This window comes from Dromiciops gliroides, chromosome 6 (assembly GCF_019393635.1).
Source record: "Dromiciops gliroides isolate mDroGli1 chromosome 6, mDroGli1.pri, whole genome shotgun sequence".
Classification (NCBI taxonomy): Eukaryota; Metazoa; Chordata; class Mammalia; order Microbiotheria; family Microbiotheriidae; genus Dromiciops; species Dromiciops gliroides.
Genome location: NC_057866.1, coordinates 13189632 through 13210172, shown reverse-complemented (window position 1 = coordinate 13210172; position 20541 = coordinate 13189632). Strand labels below are relative to the sequence as shown.

The 20541-nt window shown below is 53.8% G+C and overlaps 1 protein-coding gene across 1 annotated transcript; it reads right to left on the bottom strand.

Moving 5' to 3' along the window:
- Positions 1–367: 367 nt before the first annotated feature.
- Positions 368–20279, bottom strand: FADS1 (fatty acid desaturase 1). Its single transcript, XM_043970201.1, has 12 exons — positions 20023–20279; positions 11382–11492; positions 10736–10933; positions 8649–8750; positions 8433–8561; positions 7009–7069; positions 5080–5156; positions 4369–4466; positions 4089–4185; positions 3842–3921; positions 3437–3562; positions 368–2585 (listed from the first exon to the last, which is right to left on the bottom strand). Exons 1-12 carry the CDS (start codon positions 20218–20220, stop codon positions 2534–2536), a joined length of 1329 nt encoding a protein of 442 aa, XP_043826136.1. The 5' UTR covers positions 20221–20279; the 3' UTR covers positions 368–2533.
- Positions 20280–20541: the final 262 nt, after the last annotated feature.

The window sequence follows — 20541 nt, the reverse complement described above, 5'->3', positions numbered from 1 at the left end:
TCTATCGTTTGAGGAGTGGACAAACTCTTCAGAACAGTCTGGTTCTGACAGAGGTGAGTGGGCATTGGGCAGGAAGAGAGGTGTGCCTGCTTGGCAGTGGGGCCCGAGAGCTTTATGCATTCCAAGGAGCATTAGGCTTAGGGTAAAAGGCTGAGGAAGCTTAAAAGCCAACCCCACAGCAGTGGGCACAAGGACAAAGTGGCAGGGGGGGGGGGGAATCAAGGGAAATGAGCTGATGGATCCCACCCCACCCTCTTTCCTGCCTTCAAGCCCCTGCTTATTAGCCTGACCTCACTGTTCCTGCACTGCACCGGTATTCAGAGATGTCAGGAGGGACTGGTCAGAGCACTTTTGATCACAGAAGAACTTGGACCAAAAAGACATTAGTTTTATTCATCAGCATCAAGTTACATCCTTGATTTTTTTTAGTGACATAATTGGCACAGGCACTGATCCAGGCCTAGCAGAAGACCCTGACACCTGATGGGATCTGGGAAGATGAGAAAATGGAGAGACTCAACAGCAAAGTGGTGGAGATTTTTGTTCCATGTCCTTTTCTGAAGCCTGTTATAGGCCATTCCTCCTGGCCGCTATTTAGTGACCACAGGGCCAGGCTGAGAAAAGGGAAGGCCACACTGTTTTAAAGTATTATAGGCAGATCTTGGTACAGCAGGACCACACTAGATGCCCTACAGATTTAGGGGTCCCTAGGTTGGCTGAAACTCCACAAGAGTCACGTGCCCTGCATTCTTCAGGTAGAATGGTAGCACCCAAACTGAAGAGGCAGATAGGGAAAAAGGACTGACTAGCACTGGGGGTCCTGGAGTGAGACAGCTGGGGAATTGGGGGGGGGGGCGGTGCTGTGGACTGGAATAGGACTGGAAGGTGGACTTCTCTGGCAGGGCCAATCCAAGGACAGCCAATTTGAAAGATCCACATTCCCCTCTGACCCTACAGCTCACGTTCTATTTGATACCTGACCTCATAAATCTACTCTTCCACAGACCAACTAAGCACTTCTTGGGCACCTACTGCATACCTATTGCAATAACATAAGCCGGATGGGCTACTTCACATCTCCCTAATCATTAAAGCTATGCCCTGGCTCCTCTCCCTCACCCAAGATGATGTTGGGGTCTCTTCATGCCACTTACTGTTCTCCCTCTGCAGGGAGCCAGTCCTGTGAGCACCGCCCAGTATAATCTAGCAGATGACCAATGGTGGTGGTGGGGGGGGGGGTCGATCGAGGCCCTCAGGTTGCTCTGGACCAGAGGAAGCTGGGAAGGCAGCCGAGAGATGAGACGGCCGGCTCAACTCCCCTGACCCACCATCAAACATCGTCCCGAGGTTATTTCTGTGTCCTGGAGGCAGGATCTGCCTCTTGCCCACACACATGGGGTGAGCACCCCTGGCTTTCCTCACCCTCCCTCTAGCTGAGGGCAGTGCATTGATCACATGCCTGACAAAGCCTGGGGTCATTTAGGTTCGCAGCCATTTTGTTTTCCTTGTGAGGGGCGGCGGCCGGGTGCCTTCCTGCTCTTCCCAACTGGCTGCAGTTCTGTTGCTTAGGACGGGGAGCTGGGGAAACAGGGAGAGACCTTTGGGAGCCCCGTTTGTTGGCAGAAAGGGGAAGGAAAGGCCTGGCCTCCCCTGCGACTCCAGTTTCCTCTGGACTGCTATGGAGGCCTCGAACAACTCCTGGCTGTTCTTTTCCGTAGGTGGGAATAGGAAAGGGTATGGAGGAAAACTGAGGGGGTTCCAGCACATAGAATGGATTTCTAATGAACCCCAACCTCCTATACCAGATGTGAAGTGGACCCTAATCCCTTTTGTGTGTCCTCGATGGTGTAGGAGGCAGGTGGCTCTCCTATTCCCCAAACCCTCCCTGGAGGCATGGGCCCTTGGGCCCCTAAAGCAACAGGACCTCCTAGAAGCTGGGGTTGGAGCTGTCTGTCCTGGGCCCCCAAGCGGGTTAGGCCAAGCTAAAGAAAAGAAGGCAGCAATCCTGAGTTTTCACTTAAATCTTCCTCTGCCACTCTTCTCTTGGTAGTGTGCCAATCACTGGGATGAGATAAGGGATGGGAGGGGGCACGGGCCAGGAGCTCAGCTGCACTGAGGCCCCAGGAAAGCAATGGGCAGCCCCCATTCCTGGGAGAAGCACCGGGTGGGGCCTCTCCCTCCTGTGACTGGGATGTGCTTTAGGTGTGGGACCTCAAGTCCTTAAGTATTTTGGCTAAATCCTCGGCTGTCTCGGTTCCAAAAGTTCATTTGTCTTGGCACTTGGCTTATTGCCTGCCGTCCTGGAAAGAAAGGAGCCGGCATGTCACTGCCCACCTACCGGCTTCCCGGCATTGCCATACCATGATCTCCCCTTCAGGGAGCAGCTGGCAGGGACAGGGCCCTTCCCCATTCCCTTCCCCATCTTCCCAGCCCCCACTGGAAATGAAAGTTGAAGTGGCATAGTCCCTTATCCTTCCCCCTGTTGGTGGCACCAAGATCTCCTCTTCCTTCTCCTGCTCCAGAGATCAGTGCTTTACTTTTGAAGATAGGCGTCCAGCCAGAGCTGCCCAGATTCCTTCAGTGAGCTGTGGAGGTAAATGGAGAAGAGAGGATGAGTGGGCCCAGGGACTTCTGGACCACCCTACTGTGAAGGGCGTCCGCATCGGGTGGGCTTGAAGGAGATGCTCCTTAAGGGTCATTTCCAATAGTCCCCCCAGCTCTGGGGACTGGGAGCTGGCCCTGGCAGGAAGAGGTTGGAATGCCTCGGCATGCCCAGAATGCTCTCCCTCCTCAAGGCCCCCTCCTCCCAGGCTTTGTACAGGTGGTCGGTCTCCTTCAGCCTGTAAGCTCCCTGTGGGAGGGTCCTGTTCACTTAGGTCTGGCCCTTGTGGGCATATGAATCTTCCACTTGACCGACTAAATGCTCACTAAGTGCAAAGAAAGCACAGTTCTATGAGCTAGGGATGCAAAGGTGGAGCAGCAGCTCCTAGCCCTCAGGGAACTTTCAGTCTAACAGGAGAGAGAAAACATGTCCACATCGAGCGGCAGACCTGAGGATGACCCCGGTCTTCTCAGGGGGCCACACAGGGTGTGGGAACAAAGTGACAAAAGGAGGCTGGTGCTGGCTGGGGAAGCCATGATTCAGGACTAGCGGGGATGAGGTTGGAAGGGAGCGGGGGAAGGGAGAGAAGAGGAGGCTGGAATCCCTAGGCGGTGCCCTGGGAAGATTCCCTGGGCAGTATCTGGACTAGGGGAGGGTTGGACAGCGGCCTAGGAGAAGACTCAGGCCCTGAACAGCAGGTGGTGGGCCCAATTTCCAGAATGTGGTAGCCCATGGGCTTCCTGGTGTGAGGCCACAGCGGAGCCCCTTCCCCTTCCTGATGGCCACCTCCAGGCCTCTCCATCGCCTTCCCTCTCCTCAGGACTGTGTACTCACCGGACTATGTCGGCAAAGGCAGAGAGCAGAGGCTTGGACTGGTATTCAATGCCGTGTTTAGCGCACAAGGATCTCACCAGTGGGGCCACTTTGCGGTAATTGTGTCTCGGCATAGTGGGGAAAAGACTAAAGGGGAGAGCAAGAGAGACACGCGGTAAGACCCCTCTCTGAGCCCAGGCATTGTCGGAGGACAAGCCCCTTCCCCTCGATGGGGCTCAGCTTCCTGACCTGCAAAATAAGGGGGCCTGGGCTCTGTGGCCTCTCTGGTTTCTCGCTCCTCAATTCCCATGCCCCTTGTATTTGTGTGCACCCGCCCCAAGCCCAAGCCCTGCCAAGTGCCTCTTCCTCCTCCTCCCCACACCCCCCCATCCCCGGCTGCTGCCCTCCCCAGCACCCCAGACTCACTGGTGCTCAATCTGGAAGTTGAGGTGGCCACTGAACCAGTCATTGAAGAAAGACTCGTGCACGTTACATGTTGCCTGCAGCTGAAGGAGCAAGTACAGGGGCAGTGAGGCCGGAACCCATGGCCACGGGCTATGCCCAACTATCGCTGTCCTGAGGGACCCCCCTCAACAAGCACACTGAAAGCTTCTGAGTGTCCTCTTTCTCCCCCGCCCCCCACGACCTCCCAGGCACCTTCTCCAGACGTTACCTGAGTGGACACCCAGTCCACGTTCTGGTCGTGGTCAATGTGCATGGGGATGTGGTTCATCTGCGTCACCCACACGAACCAGTTACTCTCCAGGAACCTAAGCAAGCACAGACCTAGTGGGTGCTGCAGAACATCCCTCACCCCATGAGGGAATAAGATAGGCCCATCCCCCTCCCCCTCCTCCCCAGCACCGAGGCCCTGGGAGACCCTCTCAGACCAGGCCCAAGGCTCTCCACAAGCACCATGCACCCTTCCATCCCACCCTGTCCTCAGCTGCTACCTGACAAGGAAGAAGAGGCCTAGTAAGCCTTTAAGGCCCAGCAGGGGTATGTAAGTCAAGGAAATTCTCAGGTAGAAGGTGAGCATCCAGGCTAAGTCCTAAGATGTGGAGGAAAGGAGGCATCAACAGAGGCAAGACTGGCTAGAGATCTCCCTCTCTCTCCCTCCCTCTCTCTCTCTCTCCCCCCCCTCCCTCTCTCTCCCCCTCTCTCCCTCTCTCTCTCTCTCCCCCTTTCCCCCCCCTCTCCCCCTCTCTCCCCCCCCCTCTCTCTCTCTCTCTCTCCCTCTCTCCCCTTCTCTCTCCCCCTCTCTCTCTCCCCCTCTCTCACTCCCTCTCTCTCTCTCTCTCTCTCTCTCTCTCTCTCTCTCTCTCTCTCTCTCTCCCCACCCCTCATCTGGAATGAATGCATCTCCAAGGATTCCTAGAGACATTTGTGCCAGACTCTGCCCCCAGTGCTTCTGGTCTAAGAGGAGCCACGTGTGAGAGGTCCAGTGGTCTCCTGTCCTTGTGCACAGGACCAGGCTACTGGGGCTCCAAGTCACAGGCTTGGTGGCACACCCAGGCCCCCTGACCCTTAGCCCCTGCCTAGCCGGGCTCTCACTTCCTGCCCCCTTAAGTCCGTCCCTCAAGACAGAGTCAGTCCTGCCTTCCCTAGCTCCAGAGCCCTTGGAACAAAGGTGACCAGGGGGGTGGCAGCCCCAGGACACTCACCACCCACTTCTTGCGCTGGACCACGAAGTAGAAGATGTACCACTGGAAGTAGACGGGGAGCAAGGCTGGGGGCCCGACTGCAAAGACACAAGTGTGAGTGGTCCCCGGGGGCCCGACGGCCGCCCACCAGCTGCCTTGGTCCACGAGGAAACCCAGGCACTTGAAGGGGAGCGAGAACAATCAAGTGTCACGAATCTTGGGGGAGCAAATGCCCTGAGGATTCTGTGGGGACGGACAAGGAATGCTCCGGGCTGGGAGCCACTGAGATCCTTCATCCAACCCTTTCATTTTGCATTTGGGGAAACTGAGGCTCCCAAGGCAAAAGTGACCTGCCCGGTCACAAAGGTAGCAAGGGGCAGGGCAGCGCTGGCACAGCATCAGTCAACAGCCTGTATTCTTTCCACTTCACGCCTTTTGAGCAGAGGAACCTGCTTCCTCCAGCGTGGCTGGCATACATGCAGGGTGGGCCCTGGTGCCACCAAGAAAGTAGGCTGGAGTACCCCTGGCCAAAGCCCACAACGCCCTCCCCTCCTCAGTGTATACATCACCACCCTTCAGCCAGGGAGGGACAAGGGAGGCACAAGCAAGACCAGAGGAGGAAGTCTGCTCCCGAGCCAGCCCTGGGCTGCAGGAGAGGAAGCACACACCCCAAGCCTGCCCCTGCCATGCCCCCTCAGGGAGGGCTGACTCCGGTGGAGGAACCTTCCATGGGGGCCCTGGTTCCACAGTCCAACCAAAGGGCCTCTAATAGCAAAAGTCTAAGCAGGACAAGCCTGGGCGGCACTACCTGGGCAAAGGTGGCCTCCCGCACCTTCTTCCTTCCTCTTCTCTACAAGCATTTATTCTGTCCAACTGTGTGCTAGACAGTGGGGACGAGACGAGGCTCGAAATGTAAAAAGGGTGGAAACAAAATGGCGACATGTGAATGCAGTGGCAGGGGTCGGGGGGGGGGGGGAGCCTTGGCACCTGAAGGAACCAGGTAAGAGGTGGGTTCTGAAGGCAGATCTCCTGGACAGGCCTGAGGACACTGTGCCAGAACCCTCCCGCAGCAGCTTCTCTAGGTCAGGCTCAGAGGCAGGATGTCAGGGAGCAGCCAGGAGGCCGGCCGGCCATCTGTCCATCCAACCATCCATCCATTGGAAGGAGAGGGAGGTGGTGGGCAGCATCCCAGCCCTGGGCAGCTCCATGTGTTTAGCTTTCCCAACCAGCAGACGCCATGACTTCCCTACAGATTCTCCTAAGCCCAAACTTTACATGCCAATCAATACAAAACCAAGTATGATTAAACTAACTCACAGTAAGACTCCTGGGGCTTCAGAAGTGTTTTTGTTTTTGTTTTGGGGGGGGGGCAGTGAGGGTTAAGTGACTTGCCCAGGGTCACACAGCTAGTGTCAAGTGTCTGAAGCCAGATTTGAACTCAGGTCCTCCTGAATCCAAGGCCAGTGCTTTATCCACTGTGCCACCTAGCTGCCCCCAAGTGTTTGTATTTTTTAAAGGGATGGTTGATGGAGATAGACTTGAAGCTCCAGCTCCAACAGCAGCAACTGGCTGGAGTAAGGGGTGCTCGGACACTTGAGGCCCTCAGAATGGCTGCCCATTCCCTCTGCCTAGCAAGCCCAATAGCTTCTGGGGGCCCCTCCAGGGCTGCTTTTGGCCCAGGCTTCATTGCTCCAGGCCCAATCCGGAGTGAGGCACCTCTCCTGGATGCTAGCCTCGCCCCCCACCTCCCTCCCAAAAGCTCCAGGTAACTGACCCGGGTCCAGGCTCTTCTGCCACTGAGGGGAAGGATTTTCAAGACGAAAAGGAAATGGAACTTCAAGCACCTCAAAAGAAAATGACTTCTTCCCACCTGGTCAGGAACTCTCCCCTCCCTTCCCCCCCCAAGGAGGCCACACTCTCCCGCCCCCATGGCCCGGGCAGGACACTCACTCAGGAAGAAGTACTTGTGCTGGTGGTTGTAAGGCATATACTTCTTCTTTTGCTTCCCTAGCTGGAAAGAGGAGAGGGGCAGGGTGAAGAGGGAGGCCCGTGGAGACCCTGCCTTGCCCCTGCTGCTGGGCCGGCCCTTTGTCACTGTGGGGTCATTCGTGAGTTCCTCCCCAAATGAGCAAGGGGGCGACCCTAGGAGCCAGAAGGGAGCTCAGAGAGCTCTCCTAAGGCCACCAGCCGCCAGGCCTCAGGGCACCACACAAGCCGACTTTCCTGGAGCAAGCAGAGCAGATGGCACTCCATGCCTCAGCCCCTCCGTCCCCCCTCGGCTCCCCACGGACCTGGGGGCTCTCTCCTGAGCCCCCCTCACCATCGAAGGCACATGGGGTCAAGGTCCCAGTGGGAGAAGATGACCGCTGAGGTCCCTGGGGATTCCCGGTGTGTGGGCAGGAATGGGACAAATATTGGCTTCCTGAGAGCGAGGCGCTTATGTGGAGGGAGACACGTGTGTGACTGAGCCAGATTAGATGCTGGGCTTAAAGGGCCTTTAGCGGGATGGACAACAGACCAAGAAATGCCACAGCACATGGCAGCCCAGCCCCAACCCTGCAACAAACTGCCCATAGAGCCAAGACTTGAATCCAAGTCTCTCTGTGGCACCTCTTGCCCCTGAGGCCACCAAGGTGGCAGGTGGAGCCCAGGCCCTGCCTCCTGCCCCGCCCCTCCACCTGGAGGGCTCAGACAGCGCGTTCCTCCCTCTCTCCACACCTTTGTTCGGCTGCTCCCAAGCCCCCTTTGAGAAGCTGCCTCTGACTCCCCCATCCCCAGGCCCACAAAGCTCTTCCATCTCTCTCTTAACACACTCATCGGGCAAGGCTGTGTAACATTTTATTTCCGTGCACTCTCCCTTCACTAGCCTGGGCGTTCCCTGCGGGCAGGGGCTTGCGCTTCGTGCAACTCGGTGTAACAACATAACAGCAATAGGTAACATTTATCTCGGGCTCTGAGGTTGGGAAGGCCCTGTTACAGAGATTACCTCACTTGATCCTCACAACCACCCCAGGCGGGTGGTGCGATTATGATCTCTTTTACAGTTGAGGAAACTGAGGCAGAGGTGAAGCGACTTGCCCGGGGCACAGAGCTGCTAAGTATCTGAAGCTAGATTTGAACTCAGGTCTTCCTGACTCCAGGCCCAGCCTCCACGCACTGAACCACCTAAGCACTGCCTATGTAGGTCATCTGTATGCGTCTGCTGCCCCTCAGATGGCCTGGCCTCCTCACACTTCTGGTCGAATTCTCCGTGCAGATTCTAGCACAGCTTCAGGCAGTGGGGCTCCCAGCCCAGGTGTGACTCCTCCCCATCCTCCCTCTGGCCGCCCCCAGGAGAGGCCGGCTCGCTCCCCTCCCCTCCCGCCCCTGCTCACCTCCACAGACAGGACCTTCCCCAGGGCAAAGAAAAGGGGGTGCATGTTGATGTCGGGGTCCTTCTGGAAACAGTTGGGCTTGGCGTGATGCTGGAAGTGCAGGTGGTTCCACCAGCTGGCAGGGGCCCCCTAGAGAAGAGAGGCGTAGCCGGAGGCCGTGAGGAGGCAGCCGGCCCCCAACCCCACCCCGACCCCCAGTGCAGAGGCCCCCCCAACCTTCAAATGGCCGATCACGAAGTGGTGGAGCAAGTGGTTCCATGCGGATGTGCGGCAGACCGAGAGATGGCCAAAGTCGTGCTGGAGCCACCCGGCCTGGGCCTAGGAGAGAGGCAGAGCTGGGGGTGACCCTCTCCTGCTCGTGAGCTCCCCAAAACCTCCACCCTCCATCCCAGACTCCGGCCCTCAGCAACCTCCTCTGCCTCACCCCGCCCCCCCTGCCGGTGGATTGCCTTCTCTGCATCTCTCCAGCCCCTTCCCTCCTTTCTGGACGAGGACAGCCCGCGTCTAACGGGCCACTGGTCCATCCTCCATCCGGCCGCCAGACAGAGCTTCTTGGAGCTCAGGCCGCCCATTGCAGCCCCTGCCCAGCCACCTCAAGAAGCTCCCTGTGGCCCCCAGCACCAAACACAGAGCCCTCTATTTGTCACTTAGAGTTTGCCCCCTCCGCCCCCCCCTTGCCGTTCTTCACGCACAACACTCAAACTCGCATCCCCAGGCCTTTGGGCTCCTCGGCTGAAGGGCAGCCCCCTCTGGGCCTCCCTGGCCCCCCCTACCCGCCCCAGCCCCCTCCTCAGGTTAATGTTCACGGAGCTGCACGGCCATCCGTGTGCTGACTGACACAGCTTATCTTTCCCATTAGAACTGAAGCTCGGCGAGGACAGGCTTTTTGTTTTCTCTTCTCTATCTCCAGTGCTTACCTCGGAGCCTTAAGCCGGCCAGTGCCCAGTTAATGCCTGTTAGGGGCTGCTGGACAATTCCCCAATTGGGGCCCGGCCCTCGGAGCTGGGCCCCAGATCACAAGGCTCCAGACCCAAGCCCAGTTCTGATGTTCTCAGTATGCAGGGAAACACAGGCGAGGGTGGATGAATAGCCCTTCCTTTCTGGGCAGCCGGAGTCTCAAGTCTGGATCGGGCTGATTCCCGTGGGAACGAGGCCGGCCTTGGCAAGAGCCAGGCTCAAAGGGGTGGGGGTGGGGGTGGGATTCCGCAGGGAGGTGACGCTGAAGGGGCTGGCCCACTCCCTGCCTGGAAACAGGAAGTGCTCATCCAGCACGTTAGCAAGAGAAAGACGGGGAGGCACCAGAATGCCAGGACAGGCAGTGATCCTGGACAAGTTACCTTGCCTCAGGCAGCCAGAGGTGGGCTCTGGTCTGCTGGAGGTGTGGAGTCTGGGATCATAGATTCTTTCCAGTATGTCTACCTCCTAGAACTGCAGGGTGGGGCCACCCACCCAAAGACTTGTCTGTTTCACCTCTGACATCCACTGTTCTAAGGCCCCTCCCAACTCCAACATTCCATGTTCTAAGGTCCTTCCCAACTCCAACATTCCATGTTCTAAGGTCCCTTCCAGCTCTGACATTCCATGTTCTAAGGTCCCTTCCAGCTCTAACATTCCATGTTTTAAGGCCCTTCCCAGCTCTGACATTCCATGTTCTAAGGTCCCTCTCAACTCTAACACTCCATGTTCTAAGGCCCCTCCCAACTCCAACATCCCATGTTCTAAGGCCTCTCCCAACTCTGACATTCCATGTTCTAAGGTCCCTTCCAGCTCTGACATTCCATGTTTTAAGGCCCTTACCAGCTCTGACATTCCATGTTCTAAGGCCCCTCCCAACTCTGACATTCCATATTCTAAGGTCCCTCTCAACTCTAACACTCCATGTTCTGAGGCCCCTCCCAACTCCAACATTCCATGTTCTAAGGCCTCTCCCAACTCTGACATTCCATGTTCTAAGGTCCCTTCCAGCTCTGACATTCCATGTTCTAAGGTCCCTTCCAGCTCTAACATTCCATGTTTTAAGGTCCTTACCAGCTCTGACATTTCATGTTCTAAGGTCCTTCCCAGCTCTGACATTCTATGTTCTGAGGCCCCTCCCAGCTGTGACATTCCCTGTCTTTCCAGCTCTACTATTAAATGACCCATGTTCTAAGCTCTCTTCCAGCTATGATATGCTTGTTCTCTGCCTTGAGTCTGGGGCCTCTTTCCTTTCTATTGTTCACACTGACACCATCCCAAGGAGATGGTGAAGTACAGGGGACGTCCCTAGCTGTGCTAAGACAGCCAGGCAGCCTGGGCCTAGTTACCTGGACGGTGCTGAGCAGCACTGCGCTGATAAGAAAGGGGACCAGCGATGTCCCAAAGACCCAGAGTGTGAGCCATGCGGCCACATCTAAGAGCAGGATGTGCAGCAGGTAGAGCATGAAGAAGACGGGGTTGGCCTTCATGAGTCCCATCCTCTCCACGGTGGCCCTCAGCTCTCGGAATTCCTCTGTCAGCTGTTTCTGTGGGGCAGAAAGCAGGCACTGTCAGGGCAGCCACAGGCATCTGGCTAAGTCTCAGGAGAATGTTCTGGCCAAGATGGGGCCATGCCCAGAAATGGAAGGGCATGCAGAAGACTGCCTGCAGCGTCTGAGATAGTGAGACCCGGGCTGCTGAGGAAGGGGCCCTTGCTCTGAAGGAGAGGCAGAAAGGCCCAGAACGTGTGGCCTGGGGAAGGAACTGATGGAAAAAGGAAATCTCATCTGGAGAAGGATCTGATTATTCTGTACAGAAAAAGAGTGGGGTGGGTGACAATTTCCTAACAATTATACAAGTCATGAGCTCCCCATCCTTGGAGGTATTCAAGGAGAGGAGACAGAGGCCCGGGTTGTGGGATTATTCCTTCCTTGGTGACTCTGCCTCAGAGCCAGGTCTCCCCCCATTTACCACCGGGCCTTGCAAACAACTCACATTCTTGTTGGGCTCAAAACTGGGTTGGTCTGGAGCCAGCTCCCCAATCAGCAGGGAATTCATGTACTTCCGAACCAAGGCTTTGTCAATGTGGAAGGCTGTGAAGGGATCCTGGGGAGGTCAAGAGAAAACTGAGAAACACCCCATGAGCATGGCCCCCACCAGCCCCAAGAGGTCAGAAATCCCCTTCCACGCCCTCTGTAATGACAATCAGTGTTCCCTCCACAGAGCCCCTGCCTGGTCAGGATAGCAACAGATGGGCACACCTTCCCCCATTCAGCAGCAATCACCAGGGCCTGGCTAGAAAAAGGCCACAAGGTCAGTAAGGGTCAGCCCATTGGCACCTGCACTCTTCGTCCTGAGGATTACAGGCCATTCCTCCTTGTGACTGAGGGGCACCGAGCTCTCTCCCACAGCGCCACCAACCCCTTGGTATTCTAGGCTGGAAGCCCTGCCACCAAAAAGCTCTTTAGGGGATGGTCCGCCAGCTTCTCTAAGATGTTAAAATCTAAGTAACGAGGTTAAAACCCAAATTGATGAGCAGGGTCAGGAGGAGGGAGTCTTAGGTAATTAAGATCATCAGCTGTCATAATGAGGCAGTCCAGGCTGGTCCTGGAGTTAAGCAGGCCCAAGGTGCTAGTGACAATCACAGTTTCAGACCATCCAGGAAGCTGCCTTCACTCAGATGGAGTGATCTCAACCCTCAGTTCTGCCTTGTACCTAACCCCTTGGCTCACCAAACCATCAATGGCCCCCCATTAATTAGAGGATAAAACTGAAACTTTGTGACCATGGTTGGAATAAGAATCCAAGGGGGCAACTAGGTGGCATAGCGGATTAAGCACCGACCCTGGATTCAGGAGGACCTGAGTTCAAACCCAGCCTCAGACACTTACTAGCTGTGTGACCCTGGGCAAGTCACTTAACCCTCACTGCCCCACCAAAAAAAAAAAAATAAGGAATAAGAATCCAAGTATAGGTGAGTCCTTAAAAACATGCAACAGGCATTGTTGCTGGTCCTGATATTCTGGAGGGGAAGTCAGGCGAGCATCCTGCTGCCAAGACAGGCAGGTCTCAGCCTCCCAGAGCCTGGTTTTCTCAACACACATTTAACTAAACTAGTCATCAATATGTATGATGTGTGAGGTGCCAGGGGTACCTTAGGAAGTCCCCATTCTCCTGAGGACCCAATGGGTGCATATCCCACAGATTTGGGAAGAGAGAACACCCAGCCCTGGGCAGGGAGGATTTGGGAGGTAGCCCCCGAGGAGGCCCTGAAATGTCATGGAGCTGAGCAGGGAGGGCATTCTGGGCACGGGAATGCCAAGTGCGGAGGGCAGCAAACGGGCTTGGGCTAACGGACCTCTGGAAGCCTCCCCACGTGACCCTGCGCAATCCTCGGTGTCATCCTAGGAGAATTGGTTAGATCTGGCAGCTGATTGAGAGAAGTCACACAGAGTGGTTGCAACATTAATGCAAACCTGGGAGTTCCCCAGAAGCCTATTACATCATCATTATTGTCATCACTATCATTCCTATTATTCATCTTCAGATCAGCCAGAGCAAGCACAGGCCTGGGTGCTCAGAAATGTCCCCCTCGACTGACGACTCCTCATGATTTTAGCAGAAGCCTGGTCAGGTCCTGACTCTGCCATGAATGTCCCAGGGGTCACGTCCTTTCTCCCAGCTATAAAATGAATTCCTAACCGGCCTTGACGGACTGATCTCCAGCTCAAAATGCCCTGCAGTCTTTCTCTGCAGAAAGAAAAAGATGGAAACTGAGGCATTAAAGAGGAGGTGCAGAGGGAGGGCTTGTCTTAAGGGATTTTGCAAGTAGGCCAAGCATAAATTCTATATTTTAAAAAGGGGTTAAAAGGGGGGGGGGAGTGAGTAATAAACTGCCTTGAGTTGCCATTCTCTCTGCCGAGTGACCTGGGCTCTCCAGGGCCAGAGCAGCAGAACACCAACTCTGGAGAGACCTCAAGGATAGGCAGGGAAAAGACTGTGTGGGTGTCTTGTCCCAGGGCTGACTTAGTCTGGAGAAGCTCATCACGAGGCCAGCCAGAGGGCAAAGATTGGTCAACCCCAGGAAAATCACCAAGACCATCTACTACATGACCACAGGAGTGGAGATGTGGAGGGAACCCAGACCCAGTGCCCCTTGTGGGGAGGAAGGGATGTCTTCAGAATCGCTGACACCACACCTAGGGTGTGTGCTCAGTTCTAGGCACCAGCATTTTAGGGAGGACATTGAAAAGTTTAAGGAGCCTTTCTAGGAGAGCAACCAGGATTGGGAGGCAGTGTCAAGAAAACACTCTTTAGGAGCCAAGATGGCAGACTAGGAACAACCCAGCTGATTTCTCTCAACATTCCCCTCCAAACAACTTTGAAATAATACCTCAAGTCAGACTTTGGAGTAGTAGAGTCAACAAAAGGTCGGAGTGACAGATTTTTTGGCTTAAGAAGATTTAAGGGATTGGCAGAAGTCTGTGAGTGGAGTGGAAGCCTATACCCACACCTCTCCCAGGATTATACCACCGTGGAAGCAACAAAAACTTGCAGACCTAGCTCTGAAAACAGCAACACAAAAAAGCCTGAAGCTTGGCACAGTGTTGTCTTCCCTGCACCTCTCCCCCCAAACAGAGTCCAAATTTAACACAATGTTTAAAGTCAAGAAGTAAGCTGGAAAAATGAGCAAACAAACAAAAAAAGGGAACTTGGTCAAAAAAGGCAGGGAAGACCAAGTCATAAGCTCAGAAGACAAAAATGTGAAAACAGCTACCAAAAAAAGCCTCAGAGAAAAAGTTAAGTGGATATATGTCTAACAATAATTTCTAGAAGAGTTAAAGAGAAGAATAGTAGAGGGGAAATTGGGAAAAGAAATAAGAGTCACTTATGAAAAGAGAATGAACAGTTTGGTAAAAGAAGCACAAATAATACTGGCCTAATGGTGAAAGAGGCACTTCACTGAAGAAAAGAACTCCTTAAGAAGCAGAATTGGCCAAAAAATTCCCAAAAAGATACAAAATCTCACTGAAGAAAATAATTCCTTAAAAAGTAGGTGTGAGGGGGCAGCTAGGTGGCGCAGTGGATAAGGCACCAGCCTTGGATTCAGGAGGACCTGAGTTCAAACCCAGCCTCAGACACTTACTAGCTGTGTGACCCTGGGCAAGTCACTTAACCCCCATTGCCCTGGAAAAAATATAAAGGAAAAAAAATTAAATGGAAAAAGTAGGTGGGGGCGGTGCAGCTAGGCGGCACAGTGGATAGAGCACCAGCCCTGGAGTCAGGAGGACCTGAGTTCAAGTCCAGCCTCAGACACTTAACACTTGCTAGCTGTGTGACCCTGGGCAAGTCACTTAACCCCAATTGCCTCACACACAAAAAACAGTAGGTGTGGGCAAGAGAAAGCTAATGCCTATGTGAGACATCTAGAAACAATAAACCTGGAAAATAGATCAAAGAGAAAATTTAAGAATTATTGGATTACCTGAAAGCCATGACCAAAGAAAGAGCCTAGACATCATATTTTAAGAAATTATCAAGGAAAACTGTTCCAATATCTTAGCTCCAAAGGATAAAATAGAAATTGAAAAAATCCACAGATCACCTCCTGAAAGAGATCCCAAAATGAAAACTCCCAAGAATATTATAGCCAAATTCTAGAGCTCCAAGGTCAAAGAGAAAATACTTCAAACAGCCAGAAAGAAACAATTTGAATATCACGTGGCCATAGTCAGGATCACAAAAGATTTAGCAGCTTCCACAATAAAGGAGTGAAAGGCTTGGAATATGATATTCCTGAAGGGAAAGGAGTTAGGATTTTAACCAAGAATTACCCATACAGCAAAACTGAGTATAATCCTTCAGAGAGAAAAATAGATATTTAATGAAATAGAGGACTTTCAAACATTCCTGATGAAAATATCAGTGCTCAATAGATAATGTGATATTCAAACATAAAACTCAACAGAAGCATGAAAAGGTAAACATGAAAGAGTAATCATAAAAGTCTCAATAAGTTAAACTGTTTACGATCCTATATAGGAAGGTGATACATGTAACTTCTAAAAATTAATATCACAGACAAAGGGCATCAGTGTGAACCAATGATGCTGGAATGATCTAAAAAAAATACGAAGGGGTAAGAAAGAGGAATGCACTGGGAGGAGGAAGGGAGAGGTAGAACAGAGAAAAATGTCTTACAAAAAAGAAGTACAGAAGGAAGAGCTTTTACAAGGGAGAAGAAAATGGAAGGGTAGCAGGCAATGTTTCAACCTCACTCTTATCAGAATTGGTTCAAAGAGGGAATATATACATACTCAGTTGTGTGTAGAAATGTAACTTACCCAGTAGGGAAATGGGAAGGAAAAGGGATAAGAGAAGGGGACAGGGAAAGGGCTGATAAAAGGGAAAGGAGATTAAAGGAGACTGGTTAGAAGCAATATAGACTTTTGAGGAGGGGCAGGATAAAAAGAGAAAGAGAAGCAGAAGAAATAGAAGGTAATGGGATGGAGGGAAATAAACACTACTCTTAATTGTGAATGTAAATGGGATGAGCTCACCCAAAAAAATGGAAGGAGAGAGAATGGATTAGAAACCAGAATCCAACAATATATTGTTTACAAAAGACACACTCAGAGTTAAAAGAAAAGTCTGGAGTACAATCTAACATGCTTCAGCTGAAGTAACAGACAGGGGTGGCTATCATGATCTTAGACAAAGCAAAAGCAAAAACACGCCTAATTAAAAGAGCTAATCTGGGAAATGACATTTTGCTAAAAGGTACCATGGACAATAAATTAATAGCAACAATTTATTATAGCAAGTTTCTCTGATATAGTCCTAATTTCTCAAATATATATAGAATTCAGTCAAATTTTTAAAAATAAGAGCTATTCCCCCATTTGATAAATGTTCAAAAGATATAGTCAGTTTTCAGAAGACATCAAAACTATCTATAATCATATGAAAAAATACCCTAAATCACTTTTGTTTTTTGATTTTGTTTTTGTAGGGCAACGAGGGTTAAGTGACTTGCCCAGGGTCACACCCCTAGTAAGTGTCAAGTGTCTGAGACTGAATTTGAACTCAGGTCCTCCTGAATCCAGGGCCAGTGCTTTATCCACTGTGCTACCTAGCTGCCCCCCATAATCACTTTTGATTAGAGAAAGGCAAGTTAAAACAACTGAGTTACCACCTCGTACTTATCAGAACTGGCAAATGTTGGAGGGGATGAGGGAAAAATAAATACACTAATGAATTCCTGGTGAAGTAGTGAACTGGTCCTATGTGAACTGATACAAAGTGAAGTGAGAACTGGGAGATCATTGTGCACATTAACAGCAATGTTGTAATGATCAACTGTGAAAGACTGGGCTGTTCTGATCAATACAATGATACAAGACAATTCCAAAGAACTCATGAAGGGCAGCTAGGTGCTGCAGTGGATAACGTGCTGGGCCTGGAGTCAGGAAGATTCAACTCCCTGAGTTCAAATCTGGCCTTAGATACTGACTAGCTGTGTGACCTTGGGCAAGTCACTTCACCCTGTCTGCCTCAGTTTCCTCATCTGTAAAATGGGCTGGAGAAGGAAATGGCAAACCAGTCCAGGATCTCTGGGTTGTTGTTGTTTGTACTTCTTTCTCAAAGAGGATCATGACATCGGGGCTTGCACTGAATTGGATTTAATCGAGAGGGGCTGTGCAGGGTCACCAGCCTCACTCTCTCCTCCAGAGCCATCTATGTCCAGGGGCAAGATATATATCAGGAAGATGGAGATGTCCCTGGATGTTTAAGGCAATTGGAGCTAAGTCACTTGCCCAGGGACACACAGCTAGTGTCTGAGGTGATTTGAACTCAGATCCTCCCAATTTCATGGACAGTGCTCCATCCACTGGGCACCTAGCTGCTGTGTGGATCTCTGGGTAGGACATGACTAAACATGATGAAAAAATGCTCTCTGCCTCCAGAGAGAGAACCGATGAACTCTGAGTACAAATGAAAGTATCATTTTCTCACTTTCTTTATTTTTCTTACTTTTTTTGGAAATAGGGCTAATGTTTTGCATGACTTCACATGTATAATCATAATCATAATTGTGGGAGGGAAGGAGAGAATTTGGAACTTAAAATTCATTCATTCATGCGGGCAGCTAGGTAGCAGTGGATAAAGCACCAGCCCTGGATTCAGGAGGACCTGAGTTCGAATCTGGCCTCAGACACTTGACACTTACTAGCTGTGTGACCCTGGGCAAGTCACTTAACCCCCATTGCTCCGACAAAAAAAATTCATTCATTCATTTTTGCGGGGCAATGAGGGTTAAGTGATTTGCCCAGGGTCACAGAGCTAGTCCGTGTCAAGTGTCTGAGGCTGAATTCGAACTCAGGTCCTACTGAATCCAAGGCCGGTGCTTTATCCACTGCACCACCTAGCTGCCTCTGGAACTTAAAATTTAAAAAGAAAAGAATGTTTAAGTAAATAATAAGTGTTTATAGATTTAATTTTTAAAAACAAGAACATGCTGTAGGGATGGGTTGGAATAACTTGGGCTGTTGAGCAGGGGAAAGAGAAGCTTCATCTTCAAACACTGGCTGGGGGGGACTCACCTGGGACAGCCCCCCCCCCTCCAGGTGCACAGTTGCAGGTGCTTAATAAGGTGGGTGTGACACAAGACCTACCCCAGCCACGTGGGGGGCTGCCCGGGCTCAGTTTAGGATCTATGCAGGAGAAACTTGGAAGACAAGGAGCTAGCCAAGTGTGGACAGAGCGGCCACCGTGACAGATGGTGAGCACCCCATCACGGAAGGGATCCAAGCCAAGGGGACTTGTGGCCACGAGACCCAAGTTCAGGTCACTACTCTTCTCCAGGGCTCAGTTTCCCCATCTGTAAAACGGGGCTACTCTTAGCGGCTCCCCGGACGCGGGGTTGTGCTGCGCGGAGGACACATGCTCCCCTCGGAGCCCCCCAAGGGCATCTGGGGGGGGGAAATTCTCCCCCCGCGCACAAGTTGCCGGCACCAGCTTCCGGCTTCTCGAAGAGCGGGGTTCACCCTCTTTCATGTAACAGTACTCGCGGCGACTCGAAAGTCCTCTCCCCGGGGGTCAGGGAACGCTCCCACGCCCCATTGGACGAGCGGCGTCAGAGGCGGGACCAAGATGTGGTGGTACCACCCGTTAGGACCAATCACCACCCCCGCAGTCAGAACAAAGTCACACAACAGAAAGGCCGCAGACCAGCAGTGGTCGCCCCGCCCTTCCCGGCCTGAAGGCTACGCTGCGCATGCTCCGTCTCCGGGGAGACCGTGGGGGACCCAAGCCGGACGGTCTAACCCTGGGTGCGGGAGGGGAGGAAGGAGGAAGGGGGTGGGGGGCGGACTTCTCCCTTTCCTCTGGGCCTCTAGTAGCCAGGCAGAACCAGGGCCGGAGGAAGAAGGGAAGGGGTCAGGGGTTCCCCTACCCTGGCGAAGGAAGAGGGGGGCGCTGCGCCCCGGGGTCCAGGGCATACGCCAGGCGCTTAATAAGTGTTCGAGGGCCAGACGGAGCTGGAGCAGCTTTGGCCAGGGGTCACCCGGGGGTGGGGAATGTAGGGCGCCCTCCCAAGGGTGCATTCTTGATCCCGGGTGCTGCCAAGTCCGAGCCCTGGGAGCCGCGACAGCAGCAGTCCCCCGAGCCTCTGCCCTTCTGCTCTTTGGTCCTTTGTCCTACCCGCAGAAGACAGGCCCGAGGCAGCTTCCGGACCTGGAATGCCTTCCCTCGGGCCGTCCCCAAGGTCCCAACTAAAGCCTTTTCTCATCATCACTGTAGGGTATTCTCTTGCAGGGCATCTCCGACTGGTCCCGTCAGTGCCCCGTTTGTGGTTGGAATGGTGTCTCCCCACTAGAGTGTAAGCTCTTTGGAGCAGGGGTCGTGCCTTTGCCCCGTATCCCCCAGCCAGACTTAATGCAAGCTTCTTGACTTGACAGCCGGACCCAAGTCCTGGCCTCCAGTATTCCCGTCTCCAGCTCTCTTTTGCCTGGAACTTTACGTAGGATTCCAGCGCTCCTGATCTTCCCACCCGGGCAGCGTTACTACACGTGCTGTCTCAGCCCACCAACATTTGAGTCGTGCCACTTGGGCCCAAAGTCACCTGGCCAACCGCCCTCCCTTTCTCCGGGTGCCCCAGCTCCATGCCTGCTGACCATTCCCTCTCTCTGCAAGCTTTGGCTACCGACCCCCGCCATCAAGTTTGCAAATCGGAAGCCCTATGCACGCCCCCTCGGCCCTTCCATTCCACAAGGAAACCCCACTTCCTGCCTCTGACCCTCCCACTCCGGGCCCTCCAGTCCCTCCGGCAGCGGCCACATCCCCTCTAAGCACGTCTTCGTCCCCACGTCCCTTCTGGCCCTACTTCCCCGGCTTTTTTAGCTCCTTTCTCCATTCCAGATGGGGTCCCAAACTTCCTGTATCCGGAGTGCGCTGCAGTATCAGAGCCCCCGCCCCCGAAATAATGCGGTGCCCCGTGCCCCTGCATCCGCTGCTCTCCCAGCTGAAGCCCCGGGGATCCTCTGGCTCCCTTCCTTGCCCCCTGGGGGGTCGCAGCGTCCCGAGTCCCCAGCCGCCCTGCCCGCCCTCCTCCCCCAGCCGCATCCCCGGCGCTCACCGTGGCATCCTGGCCCGCATAGTGGCCGATGACCCTCGAGCCCCCCGGGTGCCTCCGGCTAAACTCGCTGATGTCGTAGACCTTGCGGTCTATCACGAGCCAGCGCTCCTCGCGCCCGGTGTGCTGCGCCACCTCGTCCCAGGTGAAGAATCGCGGCGAGGCCCCCGCGGGGCCCGCGGACGCCGAGTGCGGGGCCATGGTCGCGGCGGAGCGGGGAGAGGAACAGGCGGCGATGGCGCGGTCCGGAGGGGAGCGCGCGGAAGCCGTTTTCAGCACCAGCGGTGGCGGACGGCGGCCAAACTCAAGGCCCGCGCTCCCATTGGCTGAGCCGCGTGGCGCGGGCGGGAGGAGGGAGCCCCTCCGCGGACCCCGCCCCGCCTCCCTCCACCCCTCGGGACTGCAGGGCAGCGCGTGCCAGACCCCCTCCTCCATCCCCCGCGGCACTCTGCTCGGCCAGCACCTGATGACCCGGGAGGCTCTCTGGACCGTGTCCCAACCCTGCCGCCCCAGCCCAGCCTA